The 19,551-nt window shown below is 52.6% G+C and overlaps 2 protein-coding genes and 1 long non-coding RNA gene across 10 annotated transcripts in view; 1 reads left to right on the top strand and 2 right to left on the bottom strand.

Moving 5' to 3' along the window:
* Window positions 1-1,210: 1,210 nt before the first annotated feature.
* CCDC134 (coiled-coil domain containing 134) lies at window positions 1,211-16,226 on the bottom strand. Of its 8 annotated transcripts, none has more exons than XM_037160360.2 (8): window positions 16,075-16,226; window positions 15,598-15,651; window positions 14,370-14,488; window positions 13,407-13,528; window positions 13,108-13,192; window positions 11,021-11,202; window positions 10,654-10,725; window positions 1,211-3,940 (listed from the first exon to the last, which is right to left on the bottom strand). In XM_037160360.2, the coding sequence occupies exons 3-8, from the start codon at window positions 14,470-14,472 to the stop codon at window positions 3,815-3,817; spliced, it is 690 nt and encodes a 229-aa protein (XP_037016255.1). In that variant the 5' UTR covers window positions 14,473-14,488; window positions 15,598-15,651; window positions 16,075-16,226; the 3' UTR covers window positions 1,211-3,814. The 8 variants fall into 8 exon arrangements, with proteins under 8 accessions (XP_037016255.1, XP_037016253.1, XP_053518173.1 ...); XM_037160358.2 differs by having other exon boundaries at window positions 14,370-14,536; XM_053662198.1 differs by having other exon boundaries at window positions 15,598-15,683.
* Window positions 16,209-19,044, top strand: LOC128626904 (uncharacterized). The gene is made up of 2 exons (XR_008391012.1): window positions 16,209-16,413; window positions 18,474-19,044. It is a non-coding gene; the product is annotated as an uncharacterized LOC128626904 (long non-coding RNA).
* Window positions 17,250-19,551, bottom strand: part of MEI1 (meiotic double-stranded break formation protein 1) — a 68,470-nt gene continuing 66,168 nt past the window's right edge. The window contains exons 29-31 of the mRNA XM_053662195.1: window positions 18,468-18,599; window positions 18,170-18,282; window positions 17,250-17,361 (exon numbers count right to left, since the gene is read on the bottom strand). Coding sequence (XP_053518170.1) covers window positions 17,316-17,361; window positions 18,170-18,282; window positions 18,468-18,599 — 291 coding nt within the window. The 3' untranslated portion in view covers window positions 17,250-17,315. The remainder of the gene's footprint in view (window positions 17,362-18,169; window positions 18,283-18,467; window positions 18,600-19,551) is intronic.

Below are 19,551 nucleotides of genomic sequence, written 5' to 3' on the forward strand. Positions count from 1 at the left end.
AAAACAGGGATTTATTTGCTCACATGAAAGGCAAACGGATAGAAGGCCCAACAGCTGAGTGCCAGTCAAGGTTATGGGAACAGTGGGTTTAGGGTGAATTTTACTTTCTTCTTGATAGTTCAATATACTTTTTATAATACACTTGTATAACATAAATAAAGTCTTACTTTGGGGAAAAAAGACAAGAATGTTCTCATTATTACATGTTGGAGAGCTGGTGTTCACTACACCAGTCTCACTCTGAGACAGAAAACCAAACCCTGCTACCCTGCTCTGGACCTGGCACTGAGCTGGACAGTGTGACCATCAACTGCGCCTCTCAGTGGCTCTCACAGGGCTCCCTACACTGTGGAGGTGACCATCTGCTGGCCCACCCTATGACTCACTTTGGTCCAGTGCCCTCCCATCCCCCAGTCTCAGTTACCCCCCACAGAGGGCTGCAGGAGCATCAGGTTGAGTAGGTGGACACAGCACTGCCCTTTCTGCAGCTGTTCCCACAGCTCCCAGTTGGACCTGCCCAGAGGCCCCGGTTCCTAGCGAGGCAGCCTGAAGGGAACATAAATGAAGCTCCGTAGAAACTATGGAAGATGATGGCACTAGACCCAGCCTCAGGAAAGTACTGACATTCTCCTTCTGGCCTGGACCTCACCTAACTGAACAGCTCCTTGAGCTGGCATCTTGCCTTGGCTGGGAGAACCAAGACGGACTCCACAGGGTGGACCAGCCTCCAACGAGTCACTCCTCAGAATCTGGGTTCTTCATCTGGGAAAGGAAGAGACTGCACTAAATGACCATTATGTCCAGATACCAACCACGGACTGGGCACTTGCTAGAGGTCATAGAGAGAACTTGGCATGTTTTTCCATTCACTACTTTTGATGCCTACACTGACAGGCCTCTGTTCCCAGAACTTGTTCCCTTCTCCCTCCTTCACTAATCTTTCTGGATTCAGCTTTGATATCATTCCTTCCAGGGTTAAGCAAGAGTGAGTACTCCATGATTTGACATAGAGGTGAGGCTTTAGGGTGGGAAATACATTTGATTTTGGATAAGCTGAAACATCAGGACTGAGGGTTATCGGGTAGCAACAGGACAAGTGCCATGAGCTTTGTGGTATTAGAGGATGCAGCTGTCAAGAAGAGCACGGGGGAGACTAAACCAAAAAAAAAACCCAAAAAACAAACAAAAACCTCTTTATTTAAGGCGCAGGTGAGGAAAGATGGATCAGGAAGAGACAGAGCAGGCTCAGACCAAGGGCAGAGAACCAGGACAACACGGTGGCCCAGAAGCCTGGGCGGATCAACAGTATCACTCTGTGGGCAGCAACGGGAGTCGGCAGAGGAGGATGGGGGCTGCAGTAGGGAGGAAGAAGGGTAGTGGGTAGGCCAGGAATGCTTTGCTCCCAGGGGACACCTGTTATAGGAAAATGAAGCGACCAGACACCGAGGGATTCTGGAGTACGAGGTTTATTACTTAAAGTGCATGGGCCCAGAGGAGTAAGTCTCCAAATTCTGAGCCCCGAACAAAAGTTTCTTGGGGAATATATAGATTAGGGGTCTTCCTGTCTAAGTGACAAATGTGGGATACAGAAGCAGAATGTGATAATTGTTCTATCAGCAGGGGTGCTAGTTCCAGTCCTCACTATCTGGCCACCCGCCCTCCCAGACGGCCCCATCATTCTCTCTAGGGCGCCTGGCGCCTGGGCAAATAAAGGTTAAACAGAGGTTTTTCAAAGTTTCCCATATCACATTTAGCAGTGTCTGAGATGTGGTTGGATGTCATACTGGGAGATCACTACAGATTTAGTGAGCAGCCAAGAATGCTGCTAAGTATCCTATAATACACACAGCCCTCCTCACAGTCACAGCAAAGAAGTATGTGGCCCCAAGTGTAAACAGTGCCACTGATGAGAAGACTTGCCTTAGGGGATATTGGGAACTCCAAGACTTTCCATGGGTGTCTCAGATCAGGCCTGGAAACTCAACACAGGAACAAAATCTAAGACCACACTAAAAGCAACACTGAAGACATCATTGGGCACCCCTGGGGCCACTGCTTCTACCAGCGCCACTCACACAGGCTGGTGATGGCATTTCAGCCACATAACTGAATCCCAGAGGCAAGGAGGCTGGACAAACAGTACCCTTGGGTCTCTACAGCTTCCAGCGGGGGAGGTGGACAGGCTCTGCGTACAGTAAGACTCAAGGTGGAGTTTCAGGAACGAGTGACCACAACAATCAACAGTGCAGCAACAGGAAGGAGAAAGGGGAAGTAGGTGATTCTGTCTGTTTCTCTGATGGTGTCAGATGGGGTTTGAAGATGGAGAGGAAGATATCGACCAAGATGGAGAGAGGCGGAAGATGTGTTAGGAGGAGCCCAGGAGCATAAAGGTACCAGATAGGGCAGAGGTGAAGACTGGACCCCTCTCTCTGGCTGTGCTTACAGTGGGTGCTTAGCAAATTTATAGAACAATGAAGAACCATCCGAGAAGGCCACCTGTCACTGAAAAGGCAGACCCCAGCCTTGGAGAAGGGCTAGGCAAGCAATTCAGACATTATCAAATTCATTTGGTCAATGAAGCCACAGCACAGACAAGAGGTGGGCCAGGCTCACTCAGCAAGTCTGATGGGCTGAGACAAGACTTGGGTCTCCCTTGGGCTTTGATAGTGGTGGTAGTGGTGGTGGGTTCAGGAAAGTTACATCTCTCCCCTGTTAAGAGGCAGGCCCTGGCTTGCCAAGGTCAAAGAGACAGAGCTAGAATTCCCTCCAGAGCCCCTCCCTCCTCTCCCTGGGAAGAGCACAACTGAAGGGCAGCTGCTCCCTCAGAGCCTCTGCGCCTTCCCTGCCCTGTGGCACAGGTCTCTGCTCGCATGCATCCTGAACCAGAGAGCTCACCGTCTGATGAATCAAGCTTGGAGCAGCTTTGCCATCACAAAGCATAGCCTTCTGCAGAGCTGCAGCCTGTCCCCCTACCCCCTGCCCAAAGGCTGAGGGTCTCCCAGCATTGCCAGAGAGAATAGACTAACGCTTCCCTGTGCCTGTTCTATGACTGTCCCCAGATAGTAGAGGAGAGAGATCATGTTGCTCCATGGTCACTTTGGATAAACACATTCCTAGGACCCTTCCTGTCCCTTTCCAACACTGATCCTTCAAGGACAGTGCTAAGAAGGGATTAGGGGGCCAAACCAAGGCCCTGCTTCACTGCCCCTCCTCCCCCACCTCCCAAGGGCCTGGGGCTCTCCTGATGAGATGGGAACATACTCTCAGGTGCTCAGTACGTCTCTGAGGGCCTCTGGTTACCCACCTGGTAAAGGGCTTCATAGCTACCTGGGGCCCAAACCAGCTGTGACTTGCCCAGAGGGTTGGCTGGCTTTTATTGCATCTCTGCAGGGGGCTGGAACTCATGCCATGTGGCTCAGTGACACTGGCACCACCACACATGGCTCGGAGCCTGGTTCTGCTACCTCCCCATAAAGGGCAGCAGCCAGCCGGCCATCAGTCCTCATCCGCTGGAAGGGTACAGCCCTGGACCCCTCCTACCTCCCCCAGCATCTCCACAGGGTTAGATCTGCAGCACAGTGTCCCCTGAAGGTCCCCTCCACGCTCCCTCCAGGGAAGCCCCTGGGAGGAAATCCAGCCCTCTGTAGCCCAGCCTCTTCAGTTGGGCCTCAAAGCCAGCTCCAGGGGGCCAAGCAAACAGGGCCTCCCTTCACAAGGGCCAGCTCTCACCACCAAGCAGTCAGCGCTGCTTCACCTTGGCCGTGCTGCCTCTTCCTCTTCCCCCTGGCCTCTTGAACCCTGGGCTACAATGGGCCTATAACTCAGACCGGGATCTCGAGATCCGCGGGCCTTTTCGGATTTCTTTCCGCTTCTCCTCTTTCTTCCGGCGCTTCTCCTCTTCTCTCAGGGCCTTCTGGAGAGGGTCAGTGCTAGAGATGAACTGCGGGCAAGAGCAGAGTGGTCTTATTTAGTTCGCTGGCAGCAGTTTCCCGTGAGCTAGGCCACTGCGGGCTGTGGGGACAGCAAGGCTGGTTAGACACGGGCCCTGCCCTCAGGGAGTCCACAGACATGGAGATGGTTCAATGGGCTTGGGGACAACTGCTAGTGGATCCTGAGAGGCCAACAGCAAACAGGGTGAGTGACAGGGGCCGATGTGTGAACCTGCACTGGCATCAGAGAAACAGTAAACAGATTCCCCCCAGGGTGACGGGGCCCGGCAACGGACCACACCCCCAAGCCCTGGCTGCGCACCACTGAGGATGAGAGACAGCATGCCTCCCGCCTTCCTGCCCAGGTGAGGAGTGCATAGGAGGCAGGTGGGTCACAAGTCAAACTGACAGGCCCCGGAAAGCAGGTGGGAGGAAGAGAAGACTGGACAGTGGAGGGTGATGCCTGGTGAGGAAGCGGGAACACAGGGTGAGCAGGAGTGGGATGGGGGTGAGAGTACTCCAGCTGGGGTACTCTGAAAATGCAACCCCAGGCCCTGCACTCCTTTCCCCATACTCTCTCCAAACCCAGGCTTCTGTTAAATCTATATGGTCAGTTACCCCTGAAATGTGTACCCCATACCTAAGTGTCCACCTGGCACCTCCACTAATATGTCCCAGATGTGCCCCCAACCTGGCATGGCTGAATTTCCCCAACACCCTTGCAGCAGCCCTGTCCTCACGAACGGTGCTTCCCCTACCACACTCTACCTCCTGTCCCTCTGAGTTAACTGGTCCTCTTGGGGGAGATGAGGAGCTAGGAGACCCATTAGGCCACCCCGATAACTTCTGGCTCTGGCTGGGGAAAAGTCAGTCAGGACCCTGCCCCTTGGGCCCCAGATGGCTGAGCCTCAGTAGGGGAGCCCAGGCTAATGTCTACTTTAAATTTCTGGTGCTAAGCTCAAGTGGGCCCTTTGTGCTGCCTGGTGATGGAGGCCGGGCCCCCCTCCTATCTCCATGCCATCATCAGTCCTTCCTCCCTCATGAGTCATTGCTGTCGATATGCAGACGTGCCAGTCTCTTCCACTGACTAAATTCAAATTCCCCTCAGGCCCACACTGCTCCCCAGCTACTCTCCCACCGGTGTGTTCCCTGGGAAAACGAACTCTTCAAAGGGGTTGGCTACACTTCCTGTGTCTACTTCCTTTCCCTTTATCTTCTGGAAATCCATTCTCTTGTCCTCACCCTTCCACCAAAATAGCCTTTGTGAGGATCTCTGATGGCCTCCATATTGCTAAATCCAGTGCCCAGGCCTCAGGCCTTGCATTCCTAACCTCTCCATCGGGGTTGATGGGCCCATCACTCCTTCCTGCAACTGTCTTCACGCGACCTCAGGGAAACAACTCTTGGGTTTACTGCTCTCACACTGCCTGTTCTTTCTTGGGGCTCTTTGCTAGCTCCTCCTCATTCCCTCAAACTCCAACTGCAGCCACATCTCAGGCTTCAGCCCTCACTCTGCTTCTCCATCTGCCCTGACCCTCCCCTCCGGACCCCCGTCCCCCATGATGGCCTCCTGGACACGGATTTTGACATTTTCTTTGCATGCATGACTCACATTTGTAATCTGAGCTTCAGCCCTTCCCCTGAAATCTAGAGTCATGTGGCCAATTGTTTCCCTGGCATCTCCATTCAGATGCTCACCAGGTCCACAAACAAAGCCTGGCTCCCCACCCAGCCCCCAGCCTGCTCCCACCAGTCTGCCCATCTTAGAAAACGGCAGCCCCATTCTCCCATGTGCTCAGGCCTACAATCTTCCAGTCATCCTTAATATTTCTCTCTCACTGCACATCTGCTTCCTTAGCAAGTCCTGCTGGCTCTGCCTTCAAGCGGAACCAGAATCTCACCATACGCACCAGCTCTACGGCTGTCACCCAGTTCAAGCCACTGCCCACTCCCACGCAGCAAGCACAGGAGCCTCCTCACCAGTGTCCCTGTCTCCACCCTGGTCCCCCAAACTACTCCCTTAGATCCCGCGCAGCAGCTAGATCCTTTAAAGGGGTAAGTCAGAGCCAATCACCCTGCTTGCTCTCCACGTCTCTCAGGGTAAATGCCAAGGCTCCTGGATGCCCTTCAAGGGCCTGGTGACCTGGCCAACAACTCTGACTTCACCTCCTCGCTCTCCTCACTCCTCCAAACAAGCTTCCAACTCAGGCCCTCTGCACTTGCTGTTCCTTCAGCCACGAAAGTTCTCCTTCCATCCCCGACAACACGCTGACTCTTACTTCCTTCCAATCTTCTCATTGAGACCCTCTGCATCCCGTCATGCAAGACAACTAACTGTACCTCCACCCTACCCCGGGATTCCTTAACCATCCCCCCCACGTTTTCCCCCACAGCCATGGTTGCCACCTGTCATAGTGTATTTTTATTGACTGTCTCCTCCAACTAGAACGTCCTCCCCAGCAAGAGTAGGGCTGGTCTGTTTCTCTAGCAGCAGCGAGTCAGTAGGTGCTCACTAAATGTGGAATGAAGGAACGGGCCGTGTCCCTGAGCCTTTAAGCTGGTCCTTCTGCCTGGAAGGTCTTCCCTGAGTACGTCTGGCAGCTCTCACTTATCCCACCGCCTTCCCCAGGTACCAGCAGAGGCCTGGGCCAGGCCCCCTCAGGGGTCCTGCGCTCATCACTTCCCTCCTCCACTGACATAGTGATCACGCTGGACTGGGACTGTGATTCTCTGCATCCTCCCCCATTAGACTATCAGCATCTGAAGGGCAGGGAGAGGGACAATGGCCAGCACTCAGCCTGACACAAGTTGGAGCCTGTGATAGCTGCATACAGTGGGGGAGGCCCCTGGAACACTCGTGAGTGTAGAGAAAGTGCATGATGGGAGCTGAGCAAGCCTGGGCTATGCCAGTAGACCGGTCCATGATGGACATAAAAGTGTGTAAGCCCTGGCTGGCTAGCTCAGTTGGTTAGAGCATCATCCTGGTATGCCAAGGTTGCAGGTTTGATCTCTGGTCCAGGCACATATAAGAAGCATGCAGTGAGTGTTTAAGTGAGTAGAACAACAAAGCAATTTTCTCTCTCTTCCTTTCTCTAAAATCAATAAATTAAAAAAAAAATTAATGTGTAAAACCTTGGGGCTGTCCCTAGACAAGAAGTAAGGAAAGCATGTTGCGGCTCTGGTTCTGTCCAAGCAAAGTGGGCACGTTACGATGAAGCTAAACTAAACCTACCTGGAGCCCACTCTCTCTGAGGCCCACACTCTCACCCCCTACCTGTGCAGGGCACCTATGTATGATCTGCAGGGTGAGGACAGCCAGTGTCACAGCCATATGGCACCCCTGTGGGCACTCTGCATTGGGAAAGGCAATCTGCTGTGGTCTTAAGCGTCCCTGCATGTTCTTGCCAGGTCCACCGAGAACCCAGCGCTGACTGTTCCTTACCAGGTCCATTTAACAGGACTGTGATTGGTGTGAGCAGCCTTGACCAAACACGTTATCTTGGGCTTACACGAAGGGGTGACAAACCACTGATTCAACGGAACCCTAAACTCACAAACTACCCTGAATACTCAGTCCTGGTCCACTGACAGTTCAGCCGAATTACTAGCCAATGGTGCTGTTGCAGAGAAGGGTTAGCGGAGCCAGCCTCACTGCTACCCTCTGAAAGGCCTGCTTCCAAGGTTGGCCTGTGCCTGGCATCTGGGACCTGGGATCCTGGGAGGGGTCCCACCACTCCGACCGACAAGAGCAGCTCACAGGGCCTGAGCCGTGGTTTATGCTGAACGCCTGCTTCCTCCCGGGAGTCTGGAATTTTGGTGTGTGCCAGGCAGAGGGTGCCTGTGTGACCAGTCCCAATAACAACCTTGGGCATTAGTCTTTAATGAGCTTCCCCAACAGACAACTTTCAAATGTGCTGTCACAACTTGCTGCTGGGGGAATTAAGTGTGCCCTGTGACTCCACTGGGAGGGGACGGGCAGCCTGTGCCTGGTTCCCCTCTAACTTCGCCCTTGCGCCTTTGCCCTTTTCTGATTTTGCTTTGTAGGTTTTCGCCACTGCCACAATAGAGCGCAACTATACACAGAGACCTAGCATATCATCAACCTGGGAGTGCAGTGAGGGACCCCTGACACGGCTGTCTATAGGTGGCAGAGCCATCAGCCCTTGCGACAAGGATGAAAGACCAGCTGCCACAAAGGCCAGCCAGCCAATGATCTGAATTAAAGCCGTCACCTTTACCTAGACAATGCTCCTCGTGACCAGGCGTGTTGCATTTTTACCAGCTGTTGTCAGTCTCCTACCATTTGGTCTGCTGCCCACAAGACTACAGACTGGCACATTGAAGACGGCCATCCCTTTTTGGGGCTGTTAACCATAGAAACATCTGGACAGTCTGTGTCACTCGCTTAGATGCCCACGGTGAGGCCCTTTCTCTGATGAGACCGACAGCATCAAACGGCGGATCGAGCTAGCACTGGCAGGCGTCACTGTACTGGATATGGCAGCACACCTGCCACCACGGGCTGGCACAAAGCCCACTCTGCACTTCTGGTTTGGTGACCTGGAGTCCCAGGTCGGAACAGAATGGCCCAAGATCATTAGGATAATGTCCACTGGTTGAGTATATTCCTTGCTAAGTGCCCCCACAGTGGCCCACGTGGACCAAGATGGAGATATGATATGCCTCTGCAAATGCTGTAAAGATGCCCTTGTCTCATTCCCATCTGACTCTTCTAGACAAAGGTCTAGGTGAGAGTGGGGGATGACCAGGATGTGACACACCGGTCTTGTAGCGATAATCCCAGCATCTAGCATAACGCCTTAGGTCCAAGGAAATGTGAACAATTAATCCTTTTTGTGCCTTAGATCCAGCACTGCCACTTGGCGAAACAGTCCCAGGGGCTGCCCAAGCCAAGGGCATTTGACCAGATCTTTTGTGCATGTAGTTCCCCCACTGAACCCCATCTGCAGCTGCAAATGACCATTTGACCAGCTGCTGGACGTGTCCTTCTCAAGCATGTGACAGAAAAACTGACGTGGACACGGTCAGTACTGAACCACTCCGGTGTGCCTAATGCCATCAAAGGCAGCCCCCGAGTGACCCTGTGCAGACATACAGGCCAGTACAGCTTTGTTTCAATCTGCCCGATCCAAACCCCTCTCCTTTTCCTGATGCCTGAATGGCCTGGGGTTCTGTCATGTAGGGCCACAGAGGCTGCAACTGCACAGTGACACTTGGGATTAAGTCAAACAATCTAAGGGTGTCCCATATCCAGTGTGACACGTGGGAGACAGTGGGCCACGGAGTATTTCTCCACTGGGGTCGAGGGTCGCTGCAGTTCCATCTACTGCCCTTGTAATCACTGGCAATAACAACGAAGACCAGCAGGTCAGTCTAAACTCTTGGGTGGGTAATAATGAATAGAGACTGGCCTTCGACCACATCTGACTGTCTAGAGTAAGACCTACTGGTTCCCCCAAAACTGATCACAGTTGAGTCCGGGACCCTGGAGCACAAGGCTGAGATCGATACTGCAGGCTGGCCTCATCCTGCTGCTTAGTTGTACTGATGGCAGCCTTAACTACATGCAGTAGGAGACAAATTGAACAAATTCGATCCTAGCCTCTATTGGTCAACTTAAGAGACGGAGAACACATTCGCTTGGAAGTCCGAGTTAAGCCACAACACGCAGGGCTGAAGGGCTGACTGTTGGGGAGATAGCCATGTGGCCCTGCATGTCCCTGCATGTTCTTGCTGGATGCACCAAGAATGCAAAGCCCTGACCACTCTGCACCTGGGCCATTTCTCAAGATTGTGTGTGCAGAGAACCTTGAAGGATGAGGTGGTGTCTTCACCACACACCGCCCCCCCCCTTGCAATGTTCACTATAAAAGTGGTAAATGTGCCAAGCTTGGTGTTCTTCAGCTACGATGTAAACCCACTGCCTGTGTGGCATCTACCTGGGCCCCTCTTGTCACTCCTGTGGGACTCAGGGAACAAGAGGAACCAACATGAGCAAGCCCCTACTCTGGACACTGCTTGTGCTATAGTACATTCTGATGTCTCTGACTTGTCAGTATCCATGCAACCGTAGCAGGCTGGCTTGCTAGCCTGCAAGCAGGGTGGAAAATCTGAGGCTCCTTGCAGACCCTGACACTCTCCCTTTCTTGCACCAGGGGTGAGCCTGTGATTTGAGGAGTCCAGTTCTCCAACCCTTCCTTCCTGCCCTTCTGTCCCCATGCCACCTCTGATCGTCTCCTCTACTGTGTGTGCCCTTACCTGTCATCCTACCCCATAGCCTCCAGCCCTCAGAGCCCACCTCAGCCCCCTAGGATGACACAGATACAAGAATGTAGGACAGAAGCCTGGCTGGGTGATCACAGACTCAGTGACAGAGAAGAGCATGACTTGACCTACCTTGGCTTCCCTCACACGTACCTGCTATGCCATGTCTACTATACACGGAGAAGGGAGTGTTCACAGCCTCTGACTGCCCTACAGCTGGGGTCCCCATGCCGTGAACAGACAGGCAGCCCGAGGCTAACACAGGAGCAGCCCGCAGGCACCAGTGAGTGAGTGACAGTTCCCGGACCCAGATCCAGGCCTGTCTGGCTCCAAGTCTAAGACCCTCAGGCTCCACCTCAGGCACCCAACCCCCTGCAGGACCTGGCTTCCCAAGGCCCAGCAGAGGCAGACAAACATGGACACAGCCCCCACAGCTCACCTCTGTGTGATCTACTTTAAATGGGTTCTGGAAGTCAGAGCCTTTCTCGCTGATCCCCAGCTCCTGGGCCATCTGCAGATGAGGAAAAGCTAGTCATCCTCTGCCTTCTCCTGCATCTTGCTCACCCATGAGGCACTCCCTCCATGTTGGAACCCAGGGCCCAAGACTTGGGCAGATGTGGGCTAGGGAATGACCCCTAGCAACTGAAATCAGCACAGAACCCCTTAGGATAGCACCTCAAGGTGCCCCAAGGCTGCTCACAGAAAATACAACCAAGGGCTGACATTCAGGCCCAGCTGCAGGCAGCTGCGAGACTCATGGGACTCTGGGAGACAGGGCTCCGGACTGCCTCCACCCCAGTCCTTACCAGGCTGAGGATGGGCGAGTGGGGCCCCTGGTCAAAGACACCCGACTGGTTGCAGAAGCTGATGCCCCAGCGGATGAGGAGATTCCAGTTGGAGTTGTGGTCAAAGTAATGGTGCACGATCCTTGGGAAGCGCAGCACCACGTCACCGAAGAAAGCCGTGTTCTCCATCACTTGGGAGAAAGCTGGCGAGAAGACCCTGATGAGTGCCCAGGGCAGATGCCCTTCTACTGCCCTCCTGGCCAGCCCCAGGCACCTCCCAGAGAATGGAGCCCAACAAACCCACTAAGCAGAGAAAGCACCAATGCCTGCTGCCCACAGGTATACTCCGTGCTAAGGGCGTTACATCCACCAAATCACTGAATCCTCAAATGACCATTAGAGGGAGATGGGGAGGCTGTTCCCATTTTACACGGGAGAAAGCGAGTGGCAACCTGGGCTGCAAACCCCGTTGTGACTGCCAAGGCCCTGCTCTTTCCCCTGTATTGCATGGCTTAGAGGACTCATTGCTGTGGGGATGAAAGGAGGGTGTCACTCTGCACAGGGAAGCAGATGCGTCACATGAGGCTTTTGCTGGGGCCTACTCGCTGCAACTTGGTATCCAAATGTCCAGAGCCTGGTGTTAGCACAACCGCAGCGTCAGTGAGGCTTCAGGTCGAGTAGGATGGCCATGGAACATACCAGGGTTTGCCTTTTAAAAATATTCTTTCGTTTTTATTTTCTTTTAAAGGCTTAAGTACTTATTTTGAAATAATTTTAGACTTACATAATACACCACAAATTTCCTTCACTTGGCTTCCTCTGTCGTTATCATCTTACATGACCATTGTACAATCTACACCAGGAAATAAACATCGACACAACACATCCCCAGACCTTACTTGAATTTCACCTATTTCCCCACTAACAGCTTTCCTCTGGTCAATAGGTCAGTCAGTTCAGACTGAGTTCAGCGTCCATCATGATGGCAGGTCCCCCGAGCCAGGCTGGCATGAAATGTAAGTGTAGACCCAGCCCTGGCGGCAGCTCCTGTTGGAGATCAGGCCTAGGCAGCCCTCCAGCATGGGCCAGGCCACACACAGAGATCAGCAGGCCCCCCAAAGATATGCCAAGCTGGGTCTGAGACAAGGGGGGCCAGACCCCGGGGTCTGCTTTAGAACAATCTTGAACTCAGGAGTTGGCCTGGTTGAAGAGCCAAGACATGCGTAACTTCCTCAGTTACAGAGATGAGAGATATCTGTAAAAGCGTCCACCACTGACTACACAAAGGCTACTTCCAACCTCCCTCAGTGTAATCTAAGACATTTTATTGTTAAAATGTTACCCATTACTGGGAAAACTACCACTGGAGAGAAATTCTTGGAAGAGGGGACAAAGAATATTCTTTTACCTTACAAGGAAAGGGACACAGAATATTCTTTTACCTTACTTATTGATGTTTGTCCCAAGTAGTCTCAAAAAAAAATTTTAAGGGGGTTGGGGCTTTTAGAACAGTAGTAAAGAGTGTGGACAACTGCCCCCACTGCCCAGTCACTTCAGTAGGCCCGTTTTTTTTTCTGTAAAGGGAACAACCTTTGCCTTCTCTATCCACTTATGCATGGTGTCAAACTCATTTTCAGCGGCAGCCACACAGCCTTGCGGTTGCCTTCAAAGGGCCGAATGTAATTTAGGACTGTATAAATGTAACTACTCCTTAACTAGGGGCAAGATGCTCAGCGCTGCCACCAAGTAGAAACAAGGCACCAGGCCAGATAAAACAAGGTGGAGGGCGGGATTCAGCCCAAGGGCCTTGTGTTTGCCACCTGTGTCCTTAGGGCTAGGCTGGTGGAGAAGGCAAGGATCCTTGGAGTGGGAGTGGGCAGAACTTCCTTCCTGGTTCCCCTGCTCCGAGCAGAGGGCTGCACCGAGGAACACATGTGTATCAGGGACATAGAAATTGGCCCTGAAGCCCAGGAATTCTTGGAGAACCACATACTAAGTGCCTATCCACCAAAGGGGAACCCTGGAGAGAAAAGAAGAGTGACAAACACAGAAGGGGAAAAACCAGTAGAGATGGGAGGGAGGAGAGGGAGAGACTGGGAAGACCGTACCATCCTTCAGCTTCTCATCCTGGGGGAAGGGCCCATCTGGCAGCACGTCCGCAGCGATGAGCACTGTCCGGGAGTCCTCCAGCACCTGAGGGAACCCCACCTGGCTGAGTGGCTTTGCAGATGCCTCACAGACCAGCCACAGCCCCGTTTACTTAAACTCTACTTCAGATCTTTTGTGGACGTAGTTTCCCCACCGAACCCCATCCCCTTAAGGAATTCTTCCTTCAGTTGATCAAAGATACAAAAATTCCCAGATCAAACACTAGGTCTGCCATGAACTGCCCCATGCCTGTATGTACCTTAAAGAGCCCCTTGAGCATGACATCAAGGATCTTGTACTGCTGGTGGACATCATTCAGCTGGACCAGGTTTTTCAATGCCAACAGCTGCTCCCGCCGCTTCACCTCAAACAGCTTCTTGTCTGAGCAGCATCAGGTTAAGGAGCTGGCACCAGCACTCCTGCCTGGATAATCCAGTGGTCACAACCCAAAGGGCCCATTCCTGACCAGCAAATACCTGCAAAGGCCACAGATGCCCGTGCCTGAGGCCCAGCCCCCCATGGAAGTAAGGAACTGGGAAGTCCTCGCATCCTACAATGTATCATTTGTCCAGTTCACAAAGGGTCCCACACCCAAGAGCCCGAATACAACCCTTCAGGACCTGGCCCCTGCCCACTCCTCCCCACAGTCTTTCCACCAGCTTCTAAAACCATTTGCTACGCCCAGAACCTCCGCTCCTCTGCTCACACTGCACACTATGCCTCCAACCCTTCTCTATGAGTCTTTATTCTTTCAAGATCCAGTTCAGAAATCAGAACACCGTGTTTCTCCCACGTTCCATATCAAAGCACTGATCACAAAGTACAGTGTGAGGCCTATGAAGGCCTCAAAGCCAGGGACTGCTCCTGACTCATCTCTGTGCCCCCAAGGCCTGGCCCATAGTATGTGGCCCAATATACCAGTGCCTGAGTCCCTGCCCAGGGTCTCACCCACAAGGTGCTAGACACATATGTGTAATTCTCAGAGCCCTCGTGGCTCTGAGATGTGCCTTATCTTCTCCATTGAACACAATAGGGAAACTGAGACTCAGAAGACAGTGGACTTGATCAAGATTTGATGAGACTACCTTACCTGTTCTCCCTTGTTCCCATCAGCTGGGCCTGATCCATCCCTAGGATGCCCCACGAGGTTGTGAGTATGAAGACCTCATTACAGACCTCTCAGGCACATCTCATGAACCTCACCTCCAACGCTCAAGGATACAGATCTCCAGACCCGGGTCCAGGGAGGTCCTCAGGGAGCCTGTGACTCCTGTCCCAGACACTAGCAGGACAAACAGGAAGACCAGGAACTGAAAGAGGTCCATATCCACGACCCTGGAGCTAGGCAAGTAACCCAGAGAAACAAAGGGAGACCTGGAGTTTGGTGTTCTGTAAAACAGAGGAAATGAATGGCAACTTCCCCTGACATGGCATAGCCTCCAAGTACCAAGAACCCAACTTTGGGAAGCCCTGGAGTCCCAGTCCCTAGCCCAGGGCCTGTGACCAGCAGACAAAATAAAGACCATGGGACAGTAGGCAGGAGAGAAGATAAATGCCAGTGATGCAGGAATGCTGGCTTAGAGCAAGGGGCTCAGCGTCTGGAGCTCTGAGCTGGAACCCTAGCTCTTCCTGTGGAACATTGGGCAAATTGCTCAGCCTCTCTGAACCTCAGCTTCCTCAATGTAAAATAGGGATAAGAGGCTGGTCAATATCATTCCTTCTCAACCCCCCACCCTCCATCCTGGCCTCCCAGGAAGGTATCTGGTCAAGGAGGCCCAGGCAGTCAGAGGGGGTGTGAAACTTCTAGTGTTTCCTTCCTTTCCTGACTTTTTTCATAAAGGAAGGGACACACAGCAGGAAGGGAAGCAGGACAGTCTTGGGCTAAAAGGGATGTTACTCTGGAACCTCAGGCACCACAAGCAACACCTACTCCTATCCAGGCAACAATGCCCCAATTACTTATTGAGTACCTACCATGTTCTAGTCACTGTTCTAGAGCTGGGAATACACCAGTGAATAAGACAAAACTCCCTACACTCATTGCAGTTATTTCTCTAGTAGCAGTAAGAGATAACCACTAAACTTGTAAAACAAGCACAGAAGAATGAGAGGAAGTTAGTGGTGTGCAATATTAAATACGGTGGTCAGATATGGCCTCAGTTCAGATGACAGGGGCCCAATTTCACCAACATGGAAGCCAAGGCACAGAAAAGTGAGGTAACTGCCCAGTCACTCAACCATTCCCAGGCTAAACCAAGAGTCTAAATGAGCATAGACTATCCCAGAGAAGGTCACTGTTATACCAGGACACCTGTCCCAAGGGAGAGATGCACAGTTACTGACAGTGAGATCCTGCAGAGGTCACCGAGAGAACCCTCCGGACCACACACAGGTGATGTAACTGAAACAGAGAGAATGAAAAGTAGTCCAAGTTCACCCAGAACCCCTACCTTCCAATGTCACACCCAAGACTCCAGGGAACCGGACACAGGATGGAAGAGAACCTGGGGGCGGGGGATTATCAGACAGCAGACGACTGAAGTAGGGGAAGAGTGGGAAAGAAAAGCAAAAAAAAAAAACAAGATTGCGTGGGGAAGGGTCTGTCTTCCCTACCGTTATTTCCATTTTCCAGCCTCCCAATCCTGCTCCCGGCCCGTGCGTCCCTAGAGCTCTTTCTGGCTCCTCGAACTACTCTGAACCCATTCTGCAAGAGTAGCGTGGTAGTGGCGGGCCGGGCCTGAGCCAGCTGTCTGGGCTCGCAGACCCCGAATACTGACTCCAGCCTTAGGGGCTCCGGGAGTAGAGGAATCTTTCCAAAAGGAGGAGGAGAGTCATAACTCCCATTGCCTGCAGCCGGTTCGAGGGCCCTCGCTCTCTCTTCCACACCCACTGGGAGCCTACCTGTCGGGGACCCGACCCCAACCTACCAGGCCAGGGATGCGGGAAGCGGCAGCCGCAGGCCCTAAGAATGCGGCTCTTAGATCCGCCCGGACACCCGCAAGAGAGTAGAACCCCACACTACCAAGGAGCGGTAGCGTGAGGACCGCCAAGCGCCGTCCCGCCCACCGCGCCACTCTAGGCCAATGAACGCGGGCCGCGACGCCCACGACAGTGACCTCACTTCCGGCTCCTCCTCGCGAGTCTCCAGGCTGATCCCGAGCGAGGATTTCTAAAGCCGTGTCCCGTCCACCCAGCGCTGGGGCTCCGGCGCGTGGAGCTCGATAAAGATCGGATTGGAGGAAGTTCAGTCGGCGCCAACGTAGAGGGTGCGTCAGCAAACTGGGGCCCTGCGCCCTCCCCGAAACTGTCGTCACGTGACAGGGTTTCGGCAAAATCAGTTTAGTGGGTCGTTGACTACCACTTTTTTTTTTTTTTTTTTTTTTTAAGTAACCAGCAGTGTGGAGTTGGCGCATCCCCCGCTCGCCCCTCCGGCCTGTGTATACGGGGCTTCCCTGTCCGTTCATTAGGACGGAGTCAAAACCACTTTTGGTAGGGTCAGTTCCTGGCACTGGGGCCCTCGCAGGCAGGTATTCTAGAAAGGAGCTACAGGTCCCGTGAGCTGAGCGCGGAACAGGAGTGAGCAGTTACAGAGCGCAGGCTTAGAAGCTCCAAAGAGAGCCGTTAAAGGAACAGAGGCCCTACTTTAGCCAGGGAAGGGCTGGGCTGGTACAGTTCCGCTCAGCTAGGAAGGCTGAGAATTTGATCTGCTCAGCTTCCTTGCCTGGAAATTACTTCTCTCCACCTCCACCGGAGGTGAGGCAGCCGGTAGAATGCCTCTGAGAGCACTTGAATAACAGCAGTGAGGAACACATGGCCTCTCATGGGCCTTCCAGCCTTGAGGGTTGATACTGTTTTCTGGGTACAACTGAGGCACCCAGCTAGCAGTGGTGCTTTTTCTGTGTTTGTTAGGACAAATCACGCCCCCTCTTTTCCTGAGAAGGCCATCCATCCTGACTAAAAAAACAGCTGGAAGGGGCCAAGATAGGTGAGAGTGAAAGGTTTTTGGAGACTTCACGCAGGCATGTGAATGTTATCATTTTATTTCTTGATGAGTAAATGGTTCCAGATGAATGGCTCCAGTTGTCATCCATTTCCCCAAACCACGGTGCCCCAACTGTCTTCTCCAGGTCTCAGTCCTCTCTGTTTCTGGGTCTTCAGTTGTTGAGGGTCAGCCTCTGATGTGGGACAGGGATACAGCCACCCCTCCCAGGCAGCTGGCAGCAAAACATGAGTGTAGAACAACAGAGAGGTAGAGCCAACCATGGAAGAACCACACTTCCAGGGCCCCAAAAGGATAAGAACCGTCAGATGAACAGAGGTGCTCCTGGGCTGGAGTGGGCTGGATTCTAAAATCGGAACCTGCACACCTGGGCTAGGTAATTGTCACAATGGACAAAGGAAAGAGGGCCAGGAAGGCAGCCAGTAGGATGGGGAACAAGCACCTCCACACACATACACACACACCTCCTGACCAAAGTGTCTCTGGAGCACCACAACAACCCCCAGAGGGTCTCTGACCACTGCCCATGACCCCAGGCTCCCTCTGGAACAAGCCAGTCACCCAGCACCATCTTGGACAGAGGGAAGCACCTGTGCCAACTGCACTGGGCAACTTTCTCCAAAGCTCCTAGGGAAGAACTAGCTCCTTCCATAGTTTGGTGATGTGCCTTTGGGAACAAATAAATCTATGATCAAATCCTAGTGCTACCACTGTGTGATCCTGAGCATGTCATTTAACTTCTCTGGTCTAAGTTACAAATACATTAATACTCCTAGCTGCTATGAGGATGAGATGCAGTACATGTAATGTGACTGGCCCTTGGTAGGATCTTTATTAATAAACAGAACAAGTCATTGTCATTGCTATCACTATTATTCTCATCGACCCCTCCTTGCTTTAGAGGACAAAGCTGTGGACAGTGCACCTCTCTGTCCTGCAGTATGATGCCACAGCATCTCATAGCGTAGCTCATAGCACAGGTCTTGCCCAGACCAAAAGCTCCCAGATGCAAGAAAGGATACAGCATGTCCTGCAGCGGGGGCTGGGTGGAGGAGGCACTGGTGGAAAGGGCCTCTAAGGAGGCCTGCAGCGTCTGGGCCACGCTACGATCAGCCAGCAGGCCCATGCTCTGGACCTGAGGGAAGAAGCAGACAGGGAAGACAGGCCTTTTCAGTGCCTACTCCACACAGGCCCTCTACCCTCCACCACCTGTACTCCTGACTCACCACTGGCTGCTGTGGCCAGAGCCCCCGCCCTCCATAGAGATGAGGGTATGAAGGGTCTAGCCTCAGTAACTACACGCATCCCCTCCCTACACACCTGCAGGAGGAAACCACGCAGAGCCTGGAGTGTGGTGTTCGCGAGGGTGGAGAGGTCGGCCAAAGCTGCGCCTTGCAGAACAAGACCCACCTCTTCGGGAGAGAGGATGCTGCTGCTCTGGAACCGCACAAACTGGCACAAGAAGCCCCAAACGTGCAACAATTCAGCATTTCCATTCACAGACATTGCCTGCACCCCTGCTGTGCTCAGTGCTGGGCTGAGAATGCAGATCTGTAGCCCACAGCACCCTGATTTCAAGGAGGTCAGAGTTAGTGAGCAGGGGTGGGGTTGTGTCATGGGAGAGTGGAGTAAATGAGGCAGACTTCAGACCCTGAGAAAGGTGGCCCTTCAGTAACCCCCCACTCCTGGCCTTGCACCTCACACTTGTAGCCAAAATGGACTATGTGTGGTTACCCAAACATACCACCATAGGCTCATTATGTTCTGCTCTCACTTCACTACCTGGGTTACATTTCCTCCTCTTTGCCTATTAATCCTTCAAGCCTCAGCTAAAATGTTATGTTCACTAATAATGTTCTTTCAATTTATTAAAGACAGGCTCCTCGTGCTGACTACATTTTTGTTCACCTCCTCCTCCCAGCACTAGCAGAGTACTTCCTTTCTTCAGAGTCACTTATTCTCTTCCCAACCTGGCACTGATTTATTCACTGATCCACTTTACTGTCATTGACATGCTTGCTGTTTTTGTTTTTATAAACATTGCTTTTTATTGAGCACCTACTATATGACAGCTTGTAGGAGGCACTACAACTACTCATTCACACCTTGCTTTTCCCTCCTTCCTGGAACATCCATTTGTAGTTAGGCAGGAGCCAGTATGCCATTTCCATGCTTCCTTTGCCACTCAGCACCAAACATGGAGCCCCGGTGTTGAGACAGTGGAGCTACGAGGTAGAAGCAGCCAGAATCCCTGATTTGCCTGAGAGCAGAAAGTCTCTGTGTGGACTTTAAGCAAATTATTTAAATTCTCTGGGCCTTTGTTGCTCATTGGATCACCAATTTATTATAAAAAGGATATAACGTAGGAACAGCCAAATGGAAGAGATGCACAGGTCAAGGTACG

Source organism: Artibeus jamaicensis, unplaced genomic scaffold (assembly GCF_021234435.1).
Source record: "Artibeus jamaicensis isolate MK-2021 breed Jamaican fruit bat unplaced genomic scaffold, CSHL_Jam_final contig_233, whole genome shotgun sequence".
In the NCBI taxonomy this organism is placed as follows: Eukaryota; Metazoa; Chordata; class Mammalia; order Chiroptera; family Phyllostomidae; genus Artibeus; species Artibeus jamaicensis.